Source organism: Scyliorhinus canicula, chromosome 5 (assembly GCF_902713615.1).
Source record: "Scyliorhinus canicula chromosome 5, sScyCan1.1, whole genome shotgun sequence".
Lineage (NCBI taxonomy): Eukaryota > Metazoa > Chordata > Chondrichthyes > Carcharhiniformes > Scyliorhinidae > Scyliorhinus > Scyliorhinus canicula.
In genome coordinates, this window is record NC_052150.1 from 195989336 (window position 1) to 196006012 (window position 16677).

At 45.5% G+C, this 16677-nt stretch overlaps 2 protein-coding genes across 10 annotated transcripts in view; one reads left to right on the top strand and one right to left on the bottom strand.

Moving 5' to 3' along the window:
- The window catches only part of pitrm1 (pitrilysin metallopeptidase 1), an 82661-nt gene extending 80883 nt beyond the window's left edge, over window positions 1–1778 (top strand). For all 4 annotated transcript variants that reach the window (XM_038798309.1, XM_038798310.1, XM_038798311.1 and 1 more), the window contains one exon: window positions 1050–1778. In XM_038798309.1, the coding sequence (XP_038654237.1) occupies window positions 1050–1143 (94 nt within the window). In that variant the 3' untranslated portion in view covers window positions 1144–1778. The remainder of the gene's footprint in view (window positions 1–1049) is intronic.
- Window positions 1779–14075: 12297 nt separating this feature from the next.
- The window catches only part of LOC119966509 (ATP-dependent 6-phosphofructokinase, platelet type-like), a 131054-nt gene continuing 128452 nt past the window's right edge, over window positions 14076–16677 (bottom strand). For all 6 annotated transcript variants that reach the window (XM_038798318.1, XM_038798315.1, XM_038798316.1 and 3 more), the window contains one exon: window positions 14076–14712. In XM_038798318.1, coding sequence (XP_038654246.1) covers window positions 14556–14712 — 157 coding nt within the window. In that variant the 3' untranslated portion in view covers window positions 14076–14555. The remainder of the gene's footprint in view (window positions 14713–16677) is intronic.

The following is a 16677-nucleotide window of genomic DNA, read 5'->3' on the forward strand; positions in this document are numbered from 1 at the left end:
CGACCCACTATGGTCGTGTCATCAGCAAACTTGAAGATGGAGTTGGAGCCAAATTTTGCCACACAAGTCATGTGTATAGGGAGTATAGTAGGGGCTCCGGTATTGAGGACTATTGTGGAGGAGGTGTTGTTGTTTATCCTTACTGATTGTGATCTGTGAGTCAGATAGTTGAGGATCCAGTTGCCGAGGGAGGAGCCAAGTCCTAGATTTTGAGTTTTGATATGAGCTTATAATAATAATCTTTTTATTGTCACAAGTAAACTTACATTAACACTGCAATGAACTTACTGTGAAAAGCTCCTAGTCGCCATATTCCGGCACCTGTTCGGGTACACGGAGCGAGAATTCAGAATTCTCAGCTGGTTCGGGAATTGAACCCGCGCTGCTGACCTTGTTCTGCATCACAAACCAGCTGTCTAGGCCACTGAGCTAAACCAGCTGTCCAGGCCACTGAGCTAAACCAGCCCCCGTTGCTGGGATTATGGTGTTGAAAGTGGACAGTAATTGGTCCAGCCACCAATGCCCACGTCCACCAATCACTGGCAATGTGTCACCTTGCAAGCCCTTACTGCTGTCTCGACATTGGGCTTTGCTGCAGGAAGAAGAGATTTTTACTGCAAACTACAGACAAGTTAAGTATCGATTTTGGAGGCAGACAGAAGCAAAATGCTAGAGCTTCTCCCCTGGGAGGAGAATTTGGGTCAAAGCTTTTAGTGACTCAGTTCTCCTTCTGCCCTGCTATTGCTTGACTTCTGATTTTCAATTCTGGTGTGGTAGCGTTCAGAATTCCCTCTTTCCATCTCCTTTGATCAGAGGAATTGAACATGCAGACTACAATGAGGTCAGAGGGAATTACTTGATTAAAAATGAATTCTTAAATGGGCAGACCGGGGCTGAAACAGTATTTTTGTTTTTATCTGAACGCCGAGAATGATGGAGTCTTGTGTCCAGAACTGTTCTAAGATTGACGGAAGAAAATGTTTTTCATAATCCAGTTAATAGAAATAACTTTAATGTTTCTATTTCTAATGGGTTTTTTTTCATATCAGGTATTTGACAACTGGACATAGCACGTGGGGAGCTGCAATTTTAGGGCCTGAAAATGAATCTATTGCCCGAGATCCAACTTGGATACAGAGATAATACTCCTAAAGTGAAGAGGAACTGATGCAAAAGGATGTTAACCTCATATTCCCCTGAAATAATGCTAAAGACAGAGTCAGGATTGATTCAACTGAAATGTTGCTGCCTCCAATGTCACAATGCTGCAGGAAATGAATTGATAACAGCATTGTGTTCCATGATGTGAAAACTGTTCAATGGTTTTGTGAATGAAACGATAAGTAGAAAATCCTTGTTACCTCAGTAGTATTGTACCAGAGTAAATATGGATTCCATGCGTGTCCAGTGCTTGACGAAACATTGGTGGCCAACCACTATGTAATGATTGAAGCAATATAAGGAACATATTATTTTACATCTGAGTTTGAAGAAACAAATCATGCTGATGTCTTTTGCAAAAAGAATGTAGAGCAACCACCCCGTTTCTCCTTCCCCCCCCCCCCCCCGCCCCCCCTCTTTACGCACACACAGGGGGAAAACGCATCTATTTAAATAGAATTTGACACCTGAGGAACATTTTGTACAAAGCATTCTGTTTCCATTGAGACAGCTGGCCTGCATGAACCATTTGAATTGGTGATTGCCGAAATGTGTTTTAGAAGCTTTTTATTTGTACTGATCCAAATTAAAACTTTAAATGATGGGCTGAACAATGATTTGCTTTTGTAGTCAGTCGTCTTTTAAGTCGTGGTCGTTTCTTTCTTACAACGCTGTGGCGCTTAGCTGACATCAACATTCTCACTGCATCAAAAGTAAATTGATCCCATTGTGCTCATTAAACTTGTACTATCACCTGGTGACCGAGTTTGTATACTCCCAACACAAAGGCAAAATATTGCCGATGCTGGAAATCTGAAATAAAAGCAGAAAATGCTGCATAAACTCAGCAGGTCTAACAGCATCTGTAGAGAGAAAAATAGTTAATGTTTCAGGTTAATGATCTTGTATCTCAATTTTTTTCCCAATTCTGGTGTTTAGAAGTGTGAAGCAAGTTCAAAGGCAGCAAAAAAATAAAAGGGGAAGTCAAGGATGGGGTAGAAAGCAGGGAAACTTAAATGACAAAAGGGATGATGGTACAATGCATAAGGGAATGATAATGGGACAAGAACACGGTGGCACAGTGGTTAGCGCTGCTGCCTCACAGCATTAGGACTGGAGTTCGATTCCAGCGGGTGACTGTGTGGAGTTTGCATGTTCTCCCCGTGTCTGCCTGGGTTTCCTCCCATAGTCCAAAGATGTGCAGGTTAGGTGGGGTTACGGGGATAGGGTGGGGAATGGGTCTAGGTAGAGTGCTCTTTCAGAACGTTGGTGCAGACCTCATGGGCCGAATGGCTGCCTCCTGCACTAGGAATTCACAGAACCACAGAATAATACAGAGCATAAAAGGCCTTTCGGCCCATCGAGTCTGCACTGTCGCATGAAAGGTATCTGATCTGCCAATCCTAATCCCATTTGCCATCACGTGGCCCATGCCCTTGAATGTTCCAACATACCAAGTGCTCATCCAGGTACTTTTTAAAGGATGTGTGGCAACCCTCCTCTACCACCCTCCCAGGCAGAGCGTTCCAGACCGTCACCACCCTCTGGGTAAAAAATGTTTTTCCTCAAATCCCCCCTGAACCTCCTGTCTCTCACCTTGAACTTGTGTCCCCTTGTAACTGACCCTTCAACAAAGTGGAACAGCTGCTCCCTATCCATCCTGGCCATGTACAATCTTGTACGTCTCGATCAGGTCGCCCCTCAGTCTTCTCTGCTCTAGTGCAAACAATTCAAGCCTATCCAACCTCTCTTCATAACTAAAATGTTCCATCCCAGGCAACATCCAGGTGAAACGCCTCTGCACCCGCTCCAGTGCAATCACATTCCTACAATGTGGTGACCAGAACTGCACACAGTACTCCAGCTGTGGCCTCACCAAAGTTCTCCATAACGCCAACATGACTTCCTTGCTTTTGTAATCTATGCCACGATTGATAAAGGCAAGTTTGCCATATGACTTTTTCTCCACCCTATTAACTCTGCCTCCAGAGATCTGTTTACAAACATGCCAAGATCCCTTTGTTCCTCAGGACTTCCCAGTGTGGTGCCATTCATTGAATATTTCCTTGTCAAATTGCTCCTTCCAAAGTGCAACACCTCACATTTTTCAAGATTAAATTCCATCTGCCACTTTTCTGCTCAGTTGACCATCCCGTCTATATATTCCTGCAACCCAAGACTCTAGGCCTCGCTATTAACCACCCGGCCTAGCTTTGTGTCATCTGGAAACTTACTGATTCTACCCATTGGCTCAATGATTCTATGGTACAGAAACAAAAAATAAATGAATCCAAAGGAGTTCAAAAGAGCAACAGTGGAATCATTACCAGAGCCCACTGATTCTAACAGTAACATAGTCCTTACAGGAAGTGTGTTCAATTCTCCCAATTTCTACCTCTCAATCACATAGAATTATAGAAAGTCTATGGCACGTTGTTACGACACTGGCTGAAAAACACAGCCAGCCTTATTCCTGGCATTTGGTTTGTAGTATTGTAGGTTACAGCATTTCAGGTGCATAGCCAGCCTTTTGAATTAGTTGAAAAAAATCTATGAATCACTTTAAATCTTTGCCCCCTACACTCTGATCTCTCTGCTAAAGTAACTAGGCCCTTCCCATCCCCTCTCCTGGTGCCTCACCATTTTGTACTGACACTAGACCCCTGAAATAAGCACTTCTACTCCCAGCTATGACACGGCAAGTGAGCACCAGGAGGGCAGAGAAAGCACTCCAAGGATACTTCAAAGCTTCCTTGCAAAACTGCAACATCCATACCGACACCTGTTAATCCTTGGCCCAAGACCAGCCAGAGTGGAGAAAAAGCATCTGGGAAGGAGTTTAGTTGCTGAGAGCAGACTGAAGCTAAACGTCGACAATGAAAGGAGCATGTGGCAACCCGGCACTCCACCCACCCACCCTCTCCTCCAATCACCGGCTGCCCTACCTGTAATAGACCCTGGGGGGTCACACATTGGAATCCTCAGTCACCTGAGACCCATTTATAGAGTGGAAGAAAATCATCCTTTACTGAGGGACGACTTGAGAAGATGCAGCATCTCTTGTCTCCTCTAATCCATGGAGAACATCCCCAGCCTATCCAATCATTCCTCATATCTGCAATCTCCCCACATCTATTCTGCAGTGTCACAAACCTTACCAGTGTTTCTGATATGATAACAGGTCAACGACCTGAAAGTTTAATTCTGGGCAGAATCTTAACCAGAGTTTGTCAAAGTGTCTGGATCAGACAAGAAAATTGACTTGCAACTCTCCAGTTTTCTCATGGAATCTTGAGCTTCTTTACCAAAAAGAAATGAGTTGACGTGGCTTACACCGACGTTCTGGCAGGGTGGAGCCTCATTGAGCTGGGAACCTGCTCTAAAGAAACCAGGGGCCCCTGAACACTAATCACTGAGGTATCGGGGACTCTTCCCTGACGATCCTCACAGGCTGTCCCCCTAACCCCACCCACCCACCACATCAACATACACCTGACCCCATGGGGCTCCCACTGGGGTCTGCCCCAGGTTAGCACTGCCAGTCTACCAGGTCAGAGTGCCAACCTGTGCCAGACAGCAGCGAGCACATTCCTCTATCCATCCCTCCTCCTCTTTCTCTCGCGCTCTCTCTCCCCCCCCCCCCCCCCCCCCACCACTGCCCCTGGGTGGGGGGGGGGGGGGGGGGATATGCTTACAAAGAACAAAGAAAAGTACAGCACAGGAACAGGCCCTTCGGCCCTCCAAGCCTGCACCGACCATGCTGCCCCTCTAAACTAAAATCTTCTACACTTCCGGGGTCTGTATCCCTCTATTCCCATCCTATTCATATATTTGTCAACATGCCCCTTAAACGTCATTATTGTCCCTGCTTCCACCACCTCCTCCGGCAGTGAGTTCCAGGCACCCACTACCCTCTGTGTAAAAAAACTTGCCTCGTACATCCCCTCTAAACCTTGCCCCTCGCACCTTAACCTATGCCCCCTAGTAATTGACCCCTCTACCCTGGAAAAAAGTCTCTGACTATTCTCCCTGTCTCTGCCCCTCATAAGTTTGTAGACCTCTATCAGGTCGCCCCTCAACCTCTGTCGTTCCAATGAGAACTGAGCTTAGTCAACCTCTCCTCATAGCTAATGCCCTCCATACCAGGCAACATCCTGGTAAATCTCTTCTGCACCCTCTCTAAAGCCTCCACATCCTCTGTAGTGTGGCTACTAGAGTTGAACACAATACTCCATGTGGCCTAACTAAGGCTCTACACAGCTGCAACACGACTTGCAAATTTTTATACTCAATGTCCCAGCCAATGAAGGCAAGCATGCCGTATGCCTCCTTGACTATCTTCTCCACCTGTGTTGCCCCTTTCAGTGACTGTGGACCTGTACACCAAGATCTCTCTGACTGTCAATATCTTTAATGACTGTCATTATCTCTGCATCCATGTCGGCGAGGTATGAATACTTAGTGAGCGGAGATAATTTGGTGGCGGGGGGGGGGGGGGAGGAGGAATATGGGTGCCGATAACATTTGAATGATTTCTAAGTTATTAATGAGGGTGTGAATCTTAATGTCGCCGATGAGGGACAGGGAAATCATGCAACCCAATCTCCAGCAAGAATCGCATTCTCAATATATTCTGCCCGCTGCCAATCTCACAGGCGGTGTGTGCGGGCTCATGATCGTGCCCTCTGTTTCTCTTTCCACCATTGCTGTCTGATCTGAATAGTTTCAGCATGTCTCTTTGTTTACTTCTAGTATTCCTCCCGATTTCCCTCCCGTGTGGTTGACAGGGCCCTTGACCATCTCACTTATGTTCTTCCTCAGAATCAACACAGTGTTCCCCTTATTCCTTATATTATTTAAGGAAATTTGGCATGTCCACATTGGCTCTTACCAATTTTTACTGATGCACCATAGAAAGCATCCTATCTGGCTGCATCACTGCCTGGTATGGCAACTGCTCGGCCAAGACCGTGAGAAACTACAGAGAGTCGTGAACCCAGTCCATCACGCGAACCTGCCTCCTATCCGTTGACTCGGTCTACACCTCACGCTGCCTTGGGAAAGCGGGCAACATAACTAAAGACACCTCCCAACCTGGTTATTCTCTCTTCCAACATCTTCCATCGGGTAGGAGATACAAAAGTCTGGGAACACACACTAACAGGTTCAAAAACAGATTCTTCCCCGCTGTTATACCAGATTGCTGAATTACCCTCTTATAGACTGAACTGATCTCTTCACACATCTTCTGTACTGAGCAGTACTGCACTCCATCTATTCACCCGTTGTCTATGTATTTACATTGTGTATGTATGTATGTCCTTTTTTTTCATATATGGAATGATCTGTCTGCACACAGAACAATACTTTTCACTTCACCACGGTACGTGTGGCAATAAATCAATCACTTCCCACCTTCCACTCCACCAGGATCTATGGTCAGCAGATCATTATGTAACATTTTTGCCACATCCAACAAAATGCCACCAAAAACACATCTACTTCTCTCCACCCCTGTCACAACACTGGTCCACTGCTTAATCGCCCCCAACAATCTTCCCGCACCCCACCATGACAATTTTTCATGCTAATACAGCAGATGATTTAACCACCCTTTCCATTATCCAGAGCTCCAACCACCTCTCGCAGATGAACCAACCATAAACTTGTATTTCCTTCTACTTACATTGTCATTTACAAATAATTACATTTAGTAAGAGACCACAGATGGAAATAAAGTAGGGCAGGGAATTAAAAACAACGTGCCTAGAAGTTCAGGGTCGCACTTGTGAGCGAAAAGTAGGGGCCCTGTAAAGTAAAGGCCCTGCCTGCATTTGGTCTCCCCAGTGGGGAGGAAGCTACATCATGACCAGAAAATAGAATGCAGTAAATTTCATTAATCTATGACTAAATCCTGTTATGGGCATTTTACAGTAGAGGCAATGTTAAGTGTGATACAGAGAAACAGCAGAGATGGATGAGCTTTGGCCTGACTGTTTAATCTACTTCTCCTTGTTCACCTGACCCAATCATATCGCTGAGCAACTAAAGGGGAGATTAATCGTAGATTGGTTTTCAACCCCTGTAGAGGTTAAGGTAAAGAACACATGGGGACTCTGTTTTCAACCTCTGGTGTATTCAATTTAGCAATATTCTGAAATTAGATCTTTAAAACCGCAGTTCCTGAGGTACTCCACTGGGTGTCAGTACCATTCTAGGTCAGGTTACTGATAGTAAATGCCAAATTTGATTAATCTAAGCTTTTGTTGGTGTACTGTTGATGAAATTTAAGATGCATTTTTTCAACATGAAGCTGTGCCAAAAATATAGGGGTCCTCTGTTTTTCTAAAAGGTAGGGCACAAATATTAATGGTTAGTGCTTGTGGTCTTGATTCGTCTGCAGTTAAAATATTCTGTTTAGTTTCAAGCTCAATTAGGAAGACTAGAAAGGACACAAAAGGTATTTTCTACTTCCAGCAATGAGGGGTTTAGGCTAGAAGCTTAGTTCTGAGTAAAGACTCTTTTTCAGTAGGCCACAGAAGATTGAGAATAGTAGAATGGGGTCAAGAGAACAGGGGGTGGGTCTCTGTGACAAGACAAACTTTTGAGGGGATAGAGGTCAGAAGTTAGAAAACTACTGGTTCAGGGCTAGGGCAAAATCTAAGAAAGAACATTTGGCTCAAGGGACAAAGGGAAGGAGAATGCGACAGAGCCCACTCAGGATCGTTTCAACCTTAGCGACAAAAAAATTCCAAAATGTGGAAAGTTTGCTGTTTGTTCAAGTGAATTGGAAGTGTGTTTTTGTATGGGTTAATAAGGTGAAGGGTGGGGTTGAGAACATTTTTTTAAATATGTGAAGTGCAGCATTAGGACCTGCTGCCAGATAATGAAACAATTTACAGTGACTTTTAAGAAATGGGGCAAAATTTGAAAAAAGGGAACAATTAAAAAAGGAATATCGTGGATAGTGCTCAGAGTGAGCTTTGACTGAACTAAGTAGCTTCCATCTATAAAATTCTGTAATTCTATTGATTTTTATGTAATTTAGTCTGCAAGATGGACATGCAAACTGGCTTTCCAAAATCATTCTCAAATAGTGATGAGTTTTGTTCATGAAGGTTTGATTACAATTGATGACCACATTTCAGTCACGGTAGAAAACAAAAGTAGTTTGCAAAGCTTGCCCCCCATCTGCCAGGCACAAGTCAGGAATGTGATGGGTTACTCTTCACTTGCTTGGCTGAGTGCAAGTCTCAACACCGAAGAATCTCAACACTATCCAGGAGATAGTGATTAGCACTCCAGCGACCGTCTTAAACATTTACTTGCTCCGCCAGCAGTGTGTACCATATACTAGATTTAGGGTAGCACAGTGGTTAGTTTGGATCACTGTCTGGGCAGAGTCTGCACAGTCTCCCTGTCTGTGTGGGTTTCCTCCGGAGGTGCTCCAAGTTTTCTCGCACAAGTCCTGAAAGATATGCTTGTTAGGTGAATTGGACATTCTGAATTCTCAATGTGTGTGAACAGGCGCCGGAGTGTGGCGACTAGGGGATTTTCAAGTAACTTCATTGCACTGTTCATGTAAGCCTACTTGTGACACTAATAAGGATTATTAGCAACTTTTAATTAGCAAATTATTAGCAACTGCAGCAACTTTCTGTAGATCCCTGTATGCTGGTGCATTTCTATGTACAAATATACAAAATACGAGCAGAAAAAGGTCATTTGAGCCTGCTCTGCCATTCAATAATATTCATAGAATCCCAGCAGTGCAGAAGGAGGCCATTTGGCCCATTTAGTCTGCATCGGCCCTGTGAAAGAGCACCATACTTTGGCCCACTCCCTACCCTATCCCTGTAACTTCACCTAACCAGCACTTATGTGGACAGTGGAGCAATTTAGCACAGCCAATCCACCAAACCTGCACATCTTTAGACTGGGAGGAAACGCACGCAGACATGGGGAGAACGAATAAGCTCCACACGGGCAGTCACGAAGGCCAGAATCAAACCAGGTTTTTTAAAAATTCATTTATAGGATGTGAGCGTCGCTGGTTTGGCCTCCGTTTATTGCACATTCCTAGTTGCCCTTCAGAAGGTGGTGGTGAGTTGCTTTCTTGAACCACTGCGGTCCCTGGCACTGTGCTGCCCAGGATGATCAGTTTGTGTTTCGAATTTCACATTCCCATCTACCCACAGTAACCCTTGCATAATGAGAATCTATCTACCTCTGCCTTAAAAATATTCACTGACCTGACACTTCCACCGCCTGCTGAGGCAAAATTCCTAAGTCACCCAACCCTCAAAATCTTCTCGTTCCTATCCTATAAGGGCAGATCCCCTGATTTTAAAAGTGTCCCTTAGTTCTGGGCTGGCCCACAAGAGGAAACTGTCCTGCCAGGAGATGACCTGATAGTCACCTCGGGTAGCCAAGTTAGAAGCAGTCTGCCGCTTTTAGCTTGGGTAAATTGTCCACCCCCTACTACTGTAGAGGAGATTGTTAAGAACACGACAAAAGAACGAGAAGTACAGCACAGGAACAGGCCCTTCGGCCCTCCAAGCCTGTGCCGACCATGCTGCCGCTAAACTGAAATCTTCTGCATTTCCGGGGTCTGTATCCCTCTCTTCCCATCCTATTCATGTATTTGTCAAGATGTCCCTTAAACGTCACTATCGTCCCTGCTTCCACCACCACCTCCGGCAGAGAGTTCCAGGCACCCACTACCCTCATCTCGTACCCTTACCTCGTACATCTCCTCTAAACCTTGCCCCTCGCACCTTGAACCTATGCCCCCTAGTAATTGACCCCTCTACCCTGGAAAAAAGCCTCTGACTATCCACTCTGTCTATGCCCCTCATAATTTTGTAGACCTCAATCAGGTCGCACCTCAACCTCCTTCGTTCCAGTCAGAACAAACCGAGTTTATTCAACCGCTCCTCATAGCTAATGCCCTCCATATCAGGCAACATCCTGGTAAATCTCTTCTGCACCCTCTCTAAAACCAACACATCCTTCTGGTTGTGTAGCGACCAGAATTGAACACTATACTCCAAGTGTGGCCTAACTAAGGTTCAATACAGTTGCAACATGACTTGCCAATTCTTATATTCAATGCCCCGGCCAATGAAGGCAAGCATGCCATATGCCATCTTGATGTGGAGATGCCGGCGTTGGACTGGGGTGAGCACAGTAAGAAGTCTTACAACACCAGGTTAAAGTCCAACAGGTTTGTTTTAAACACTAGCTTTCGGAGCACCGCTCCTTCACCTGAGGAAGGAGCAGTGCTCCGAAAGCTAGTGTTTGAAACAAACATGTTGGACTTTAACCTGGTGTTGTAAGACTTCTTAATATGCCTTCTTGACTACCTTCTCCACCCGTGTTGCCCCTTTCAGTGACCTGTACACCTCGATCTCTGACTGTCAATACTCTTGATGGTTCTACCATTCACTGTATATTCCCTACCTGCATTAGACCTTCCAAAATGCATTACCTCACATTTGTCCGGGTTAAACTCCATCTGCCATCTCTCCACCCAAGTCTCCAAACAATCTAAATCCTGCTGTATCCTCTGACAGTCCTCATCGCTAACCGCAACTCCACCAACCTTTGTGTCGTCTGCAAACTTACCAATCAGACCAGTTACATTTTCCTCCAAATCATTTATATATACTACGAACAGCAAAGGTCCCAGCACTGATCCCTGCGGAACACCACTCATCACAGCCCTCTAATCAGAAAAGCACTCTTCCATTGCTACTCTCTGCCTTCTATGACCTAGCCAGTTATGTATCCATCTTGCCAGCTCACCTCTGATCCCATGTGACTTCATCTTTTGTACCAGTCTGTCATGAGGGACCTTGTCAAAGTCCTTACTGAAGTCCATATAGACAACATCCACTGCCCTACCTGCATCAATCATCTTTGTGACCACCTCGAAAAACTATCAAGTTAGTGAGACACAACCTCCCCTTCACAAAACCGTGCTGCCTCTCGCTAATATGTCCTTTTGCTTCCAAATGGGAGTAGATCTTGTCTCGAAGAATTCTCTCCAGTAATTTCCCTACCACTGACGTAAGGGTCACCGGCCTGTAGTTCCCTGGATTATCCTTGCTACCCTTCTTAAACAAAGGAACATTGGCTATTCTCCAGTCCTCTGGGACATCACCTGTAGACAGTGAAGATCCAAAGATTTCTGTCAAGGTCTCAGCAATTTCCTCCCTAGCCTCCTTCAGTATTCTGGGGTAGCTCCCATCAGGCCCTGGGGACTTATGTACCTTAATATTTTTCAAGACGCCCAATACCTCATCTTTTTGGATCTCAATGTGACCCAGGCTCTCCACACACCCTTCTCCAGACTCAACAGCCACCAATTCCTTCTCTTTGGTGAATACTCCATACATAGATTCCCTTGCCTATCCTTCAATGGGCCAACCCTTTCCCTGGCTACCCGCTTGCTTTTTATGTACGTGTAAAAAGTCTTGGGATTTTCCTTAACCCTGTTTGCCAATGACTTTTCGTGACCCCTTTTGCCCGCCTGACTCCTTGCTTAAGTTCCTTCCTACTTTCCTTATATTCCACACAGGCTTTGTCTGTTCTCAGCCTTCTAGCCCTGAAAAATGCCTCCTTTTTCTTTTTGACAAGGCCTACGCTATCTCTCGTTATCCAAGGTTCCCGAAATTTGCCGTATTTATCCTTTTTCCGCACAGGAACATGCCAGTCCTGAATTCCTTTCAACTGACATTTGAAAGCCTCCCACATGTCAGATGTTGATTTACTCTCAAACACCCACCCCCAATCTAGATTCTTCAGTTCCTGCCTAATATTGTTATAATTAGCCTCCCCCCCAATTTAGCACCTTCATCCTTGTCCACCAGCACTTTAAAACTTACTGAATTGTGGTCATTGTTCCGAAATGCTCCCCTAATGAAACTTCTACCACCAGGCCAGGCTCATTCCCCAATACCGGGTCCAGTATAACCTCTTCCCTAGTTGGACTATCTACATACTGTTTTAAGAAGTCCTCCTGGATGCTCCTTACAAACTCTGCCCCGTCCAAGCCCCTAGCATTAAGTGAGTCCCAGTCAATGTTGGGGAAGTTAAAGTCTCCCATCAGAACAATCAAGTTGCTTTTACTCCCTTCAAAAATCTGTCTACCTATCTGCTCCTCTATCTCCCACTGGCTGTTGGGTGGCCTGTAGTAAACCCCCAACATTGTGACTGTACCCTTCTTATTCCTGATCTCTACCCATATAGCCTCACTGCCCTCTGAGGTGTCCTCCCACATTACAGCTGTGAAATTCTCCCTAACCAGTAGCGCAACTCCTTCGTCCCTTTTACATCCCCCTCTATCCCACCTGAAACATCTAAATCCTGGAACGTTTAGCTGCCAATCCTGTCCTTCCCTCAACCAGGTCTCTGTAATGGCAACAACATCATAGTTCCAAGTACTAATCCAAGCTCTAAATTCATCTGCCTTACCTGTTATACTTCTTGCATTAAAACATATGACTTCTGGCCATCAGTCCCGCTGTTTACAGCAACATCTCCCTGTCTGCTCTTTCTCAGAGCCATACTGGCCCTATTCCCTCGTCCTCCCTCAATTATTTCACCACCTGGCCTATTGCTCTGGTACCCATCCCCGCCATACTAGTTTAAACCCTCCCGTATGACATTAGCAAACCTCGCGGCCAGGATATTTATGCCTCTCCAGTTTAGATACAACCCGTTCTTCTTATACAGGTCACGCCTGCCCCAGAAGAGCTCCCAGTGGTCCAGATAACGGAAACCCTCCCTCCTACATCAGCTGTTTAGCTGCTCTATGTTCCGATTTCTAGTCTCACTGCCACGTGGCATGGCAGTAATCCCGAGATTACAACCCTAGAGGACCTGTCTTTTAACTTTCTGCCAAGCTCCCTGAAATCCTGCTGCAGGACCTCATGACCCTTCCTGCCTGTGTCATTAGTACCAATATGTACAACGACCTCTGCCTATTTGCCCTCCCCCTTCAGGATGCCTGCTACCTGTCCAGGAGACATCCTGTCCAATCCACAACAATTGATCCATTGGAATAGGGCCAAATATCCTTTAACCTGTTTACTGAACCACACCCAGACTTGCCCCCACTGTCGGTTTCTGTCCAGTATATTCGATTTGGCTGTTTGACTTCCCATCAGGCCTGTCTGGGGTTCTGATTGTGGTTTTAATTTAAAGTCTCCAATTTTCAATTTTGAATCGGGCGCAAGATTCAGGCCGTTGGCCATTTTACCATAACCCTGATCGGCTCTTGGTCGAAACTTTCTGGCCCTGCTTTGTGGTGGGATCTTCTGCCATAGGGGAATCGGCTGTGGAGGACTGGAAAAACCTACCCCATGTTCTTGATTTGTCTCCCCCTTCCCAGTCAGAAGATATAGATAAACCATCAAATCCTTTTAAAATTCATAGAATCCTTGCAGCACAGAAGGAAACCGTTCAACCCAGCAGGTGTGCACCAACCCTCCGAAAGAGAGCCCTACCTTAGGCCCATTCTCTGCCCTATCCCTGCACCACCACCCAATTGTTGGATACTAAGGGGCATCTTAGCATGGCCAGTCCACCTAATCTGCACATCTTTAGGCTGGGAGGAAACCTGAGCACCTGGAAGAAACCCACGGGGAGAATGTGCAAACTCCACATAGTCGCCCAAAGTCTGAATCGAACCCAGGTCCCCGACTCTGTGAGGAAGCTGTGATAACCACTGTGCCACCCTAAATTAGATAAGATCACCTCTTTACCCTCTATACTCATGGAATACTAGCCAGGTTTTTACAACCACCCTTGTAATTATAATCCTTGGGACCATGCTGTGCAGTCTTACGTTGGCAGTGTGTTGTCTCGTTCATGTGTGTACAGGCTGAAATAAAGTCAATGGACACAAGTCTGTGTAGGACCAGCCATAGCAATTTTATTTAAAGCTGGAGGAAAAATAAACAATATATTCACTTCACTACAATACATTGACTGCATTGGTCACATAAATATGTCTTCTGCTTTTTCAAAATATTATATGGTGTCTGTTCTACAGTGATCTACACAAATATATTATGGCTATGCTGTGCAATGAAAAGCAATATATTATGTTTTACACTTTGTTTTTCTCCATGCAAGCATGATGATTTATTTCACATGAACTAACAGAATATTGACAAACCAATTGTTCCATTTGGTACTAGTTGCTGGGAATAGCAAGAACACATTACAGGATTGAGGCTTCTTTTATTTCAACATAAAATGATGGTACAACATACTTAACCGTGACAGAACAAATTGGACGTTACAATTCTCTGCTGGACAATATAAAGGCTGCGGATCTCTCACACAACTTGGGCCAAAAGCACATGCTTTTATCTGGGCCACTTTTAAATAGTGATGCTGTTTTGAAAATCTCTAACAAGGCGCCGATCCACGTGCTCCATTTGCCCAGCATCTGACACGTCATAGCTGATCTTATATTTGGCTAGAATCTTCATCAGTGGACGGAGCTTCAGCCACCACTGCTCCTTTGGAATTCGATGCCTGAAAATACAAATCAGAATCTTAAACTTCAGCCTTCACTGTTCACACCGGGGGTGCTCAGCAATTAGGTATTGCACTTCAAAGTTCCCCCCCCCGCCCACAATATTTAGAGTAAAAGTAAATGTCAGACTCAAAGTTCTATGCTGACTGCATTATGGTAACAGTACTGAAGTCATGTGCTCCAGAATCAGCTGCATCATAGCCAAGCCGCTCCACAATAGCTACAATATTGTGGGAAAACTGCCCATATATGTCCTGTCTGCAAAAAGCAGGAGAAATCCAATCTGGCCAATTACAACCCTATCAGCCTCCACTAGATCATCAGCCAAGTGGCGGAAAGTATTGTCAATGGTGCCATCAAGTAGTAACTTGCTCACTAATGCTCACACAGTTTGGGTTTTGCCAGGGTCACCCAGCTCTTGACCTCAATATAGTCCTGGTCCGAACATGGACAAAAGAGCTCACTCAAGAAGTGAGGTGAGAGTCTCAGTCCTCGACATCAAAGCAGCATTTGATCATATCAAGGATGAGGATGGAATCAAGGAGCCAGAGTAAAAGTGAAATCGATAGGAATCGGGTGGATAACTAGCACAAAGGAAGAGGCTTGTCTTGGGCTGGCAAGTGGCAGGTAACATTCACACCACACCAGTGGAAGGCTATGACCATCACCAACAAGAGAGAAGCTAAACATCAACCCTTGACATTACCATGACTGAATCTCCCACTACCAACTTCCTGGGGGTTAACATTGACCAGAAACTGAATTTTACTAGTCAATTGTGGCTACAAAAACAGGTAAGAGGCTGAGGGAATTCTGTGATGGGTCATCACTTGGCTCCCCAAAACCGATCCACCATTAACAAATTACAAGTCAAAGTAAGATGGAATGCTACCCAGTTGCCCAACGGCCATCTGAAAATTCACTCCCTCCATCACTGATGCAAAGTAGCAGCAGTGTGTACCATCTATCGAATGCATTGCAGGAACTCATCAAGCTTTCTTCAAAAATAATTTCCAAATCTGCATCTTCTACAACCAGAAAGGCAGGTCAGCAGATGTATAGGTGAAGCACCAGCTGCAAGTTCTCCTCCAAGCCACATACCAGCAGGAGTTTGCAAAATGTATTAGTTCCTTCATTGTCAAACTGGATCAAAATTCTGGAACTCCCTTTCTAACAGCACACTGGGTGTATCTACACCACATGTACTGCAGCCGTTCAAGGTGATGGCTCACCAACACCAAGGGCATTTAAGAATGGACAAAAAAATGCTGGATTTGCCAGTGACGCCCACATCCCATGAAAGAATTAAAATGGCAACTGATTTGTGCATAGCAAATTCTCACAAAAAGCAATGCAATAGTAACTAGATAATCTGTTTCGTTGGAGCAGGATTTTATGTTCCAATGGGTTTGTAGGTGGAGGACGGAGTGGCGGGTGGCCTGTCATAAAATTCTTTGGATTGCAATCCCATTGGGTTCTCCCTCACCCTGGCCGCTCACCAATTGTGAGGATTCAGCCAGACTCACCGCCCTCGTCCCAAGTGAGGCCATTAATCGGCCAATTTACAACCACATAAGGACCGTTTCCAGTCCACCCCCAGGCTGGAGACAGAGGTTCAGGGGCGAGGTGGGACCTTAAAATTTTACTCTGCTCAGACCTCTGCCGGTGAGGGATTCTCCATCAACGACCTCCTTTAACATCGGCCACCCGTCCCCTGCCCCCTCGCAGGTGTGACCACTGCGCGTGCTTCCTCTCCCTTGACGTCTGCAGCAATACCCCTAACCCCACTTTGCCCATCTCACCCCCACCCCTCTCCAAAGCCTCGTCCTCCTTCCCCATCCTGAGCCTCAAAACCTATCTGGTCCTGTACTCCCAGCACTGAAGACTGCGGATTGCTTGCAGTCTCAGTCCTGTCGACTGCAGCATTCTGGCGCCGCAGGGACTAGAGAGTTGCAGCAAATCGG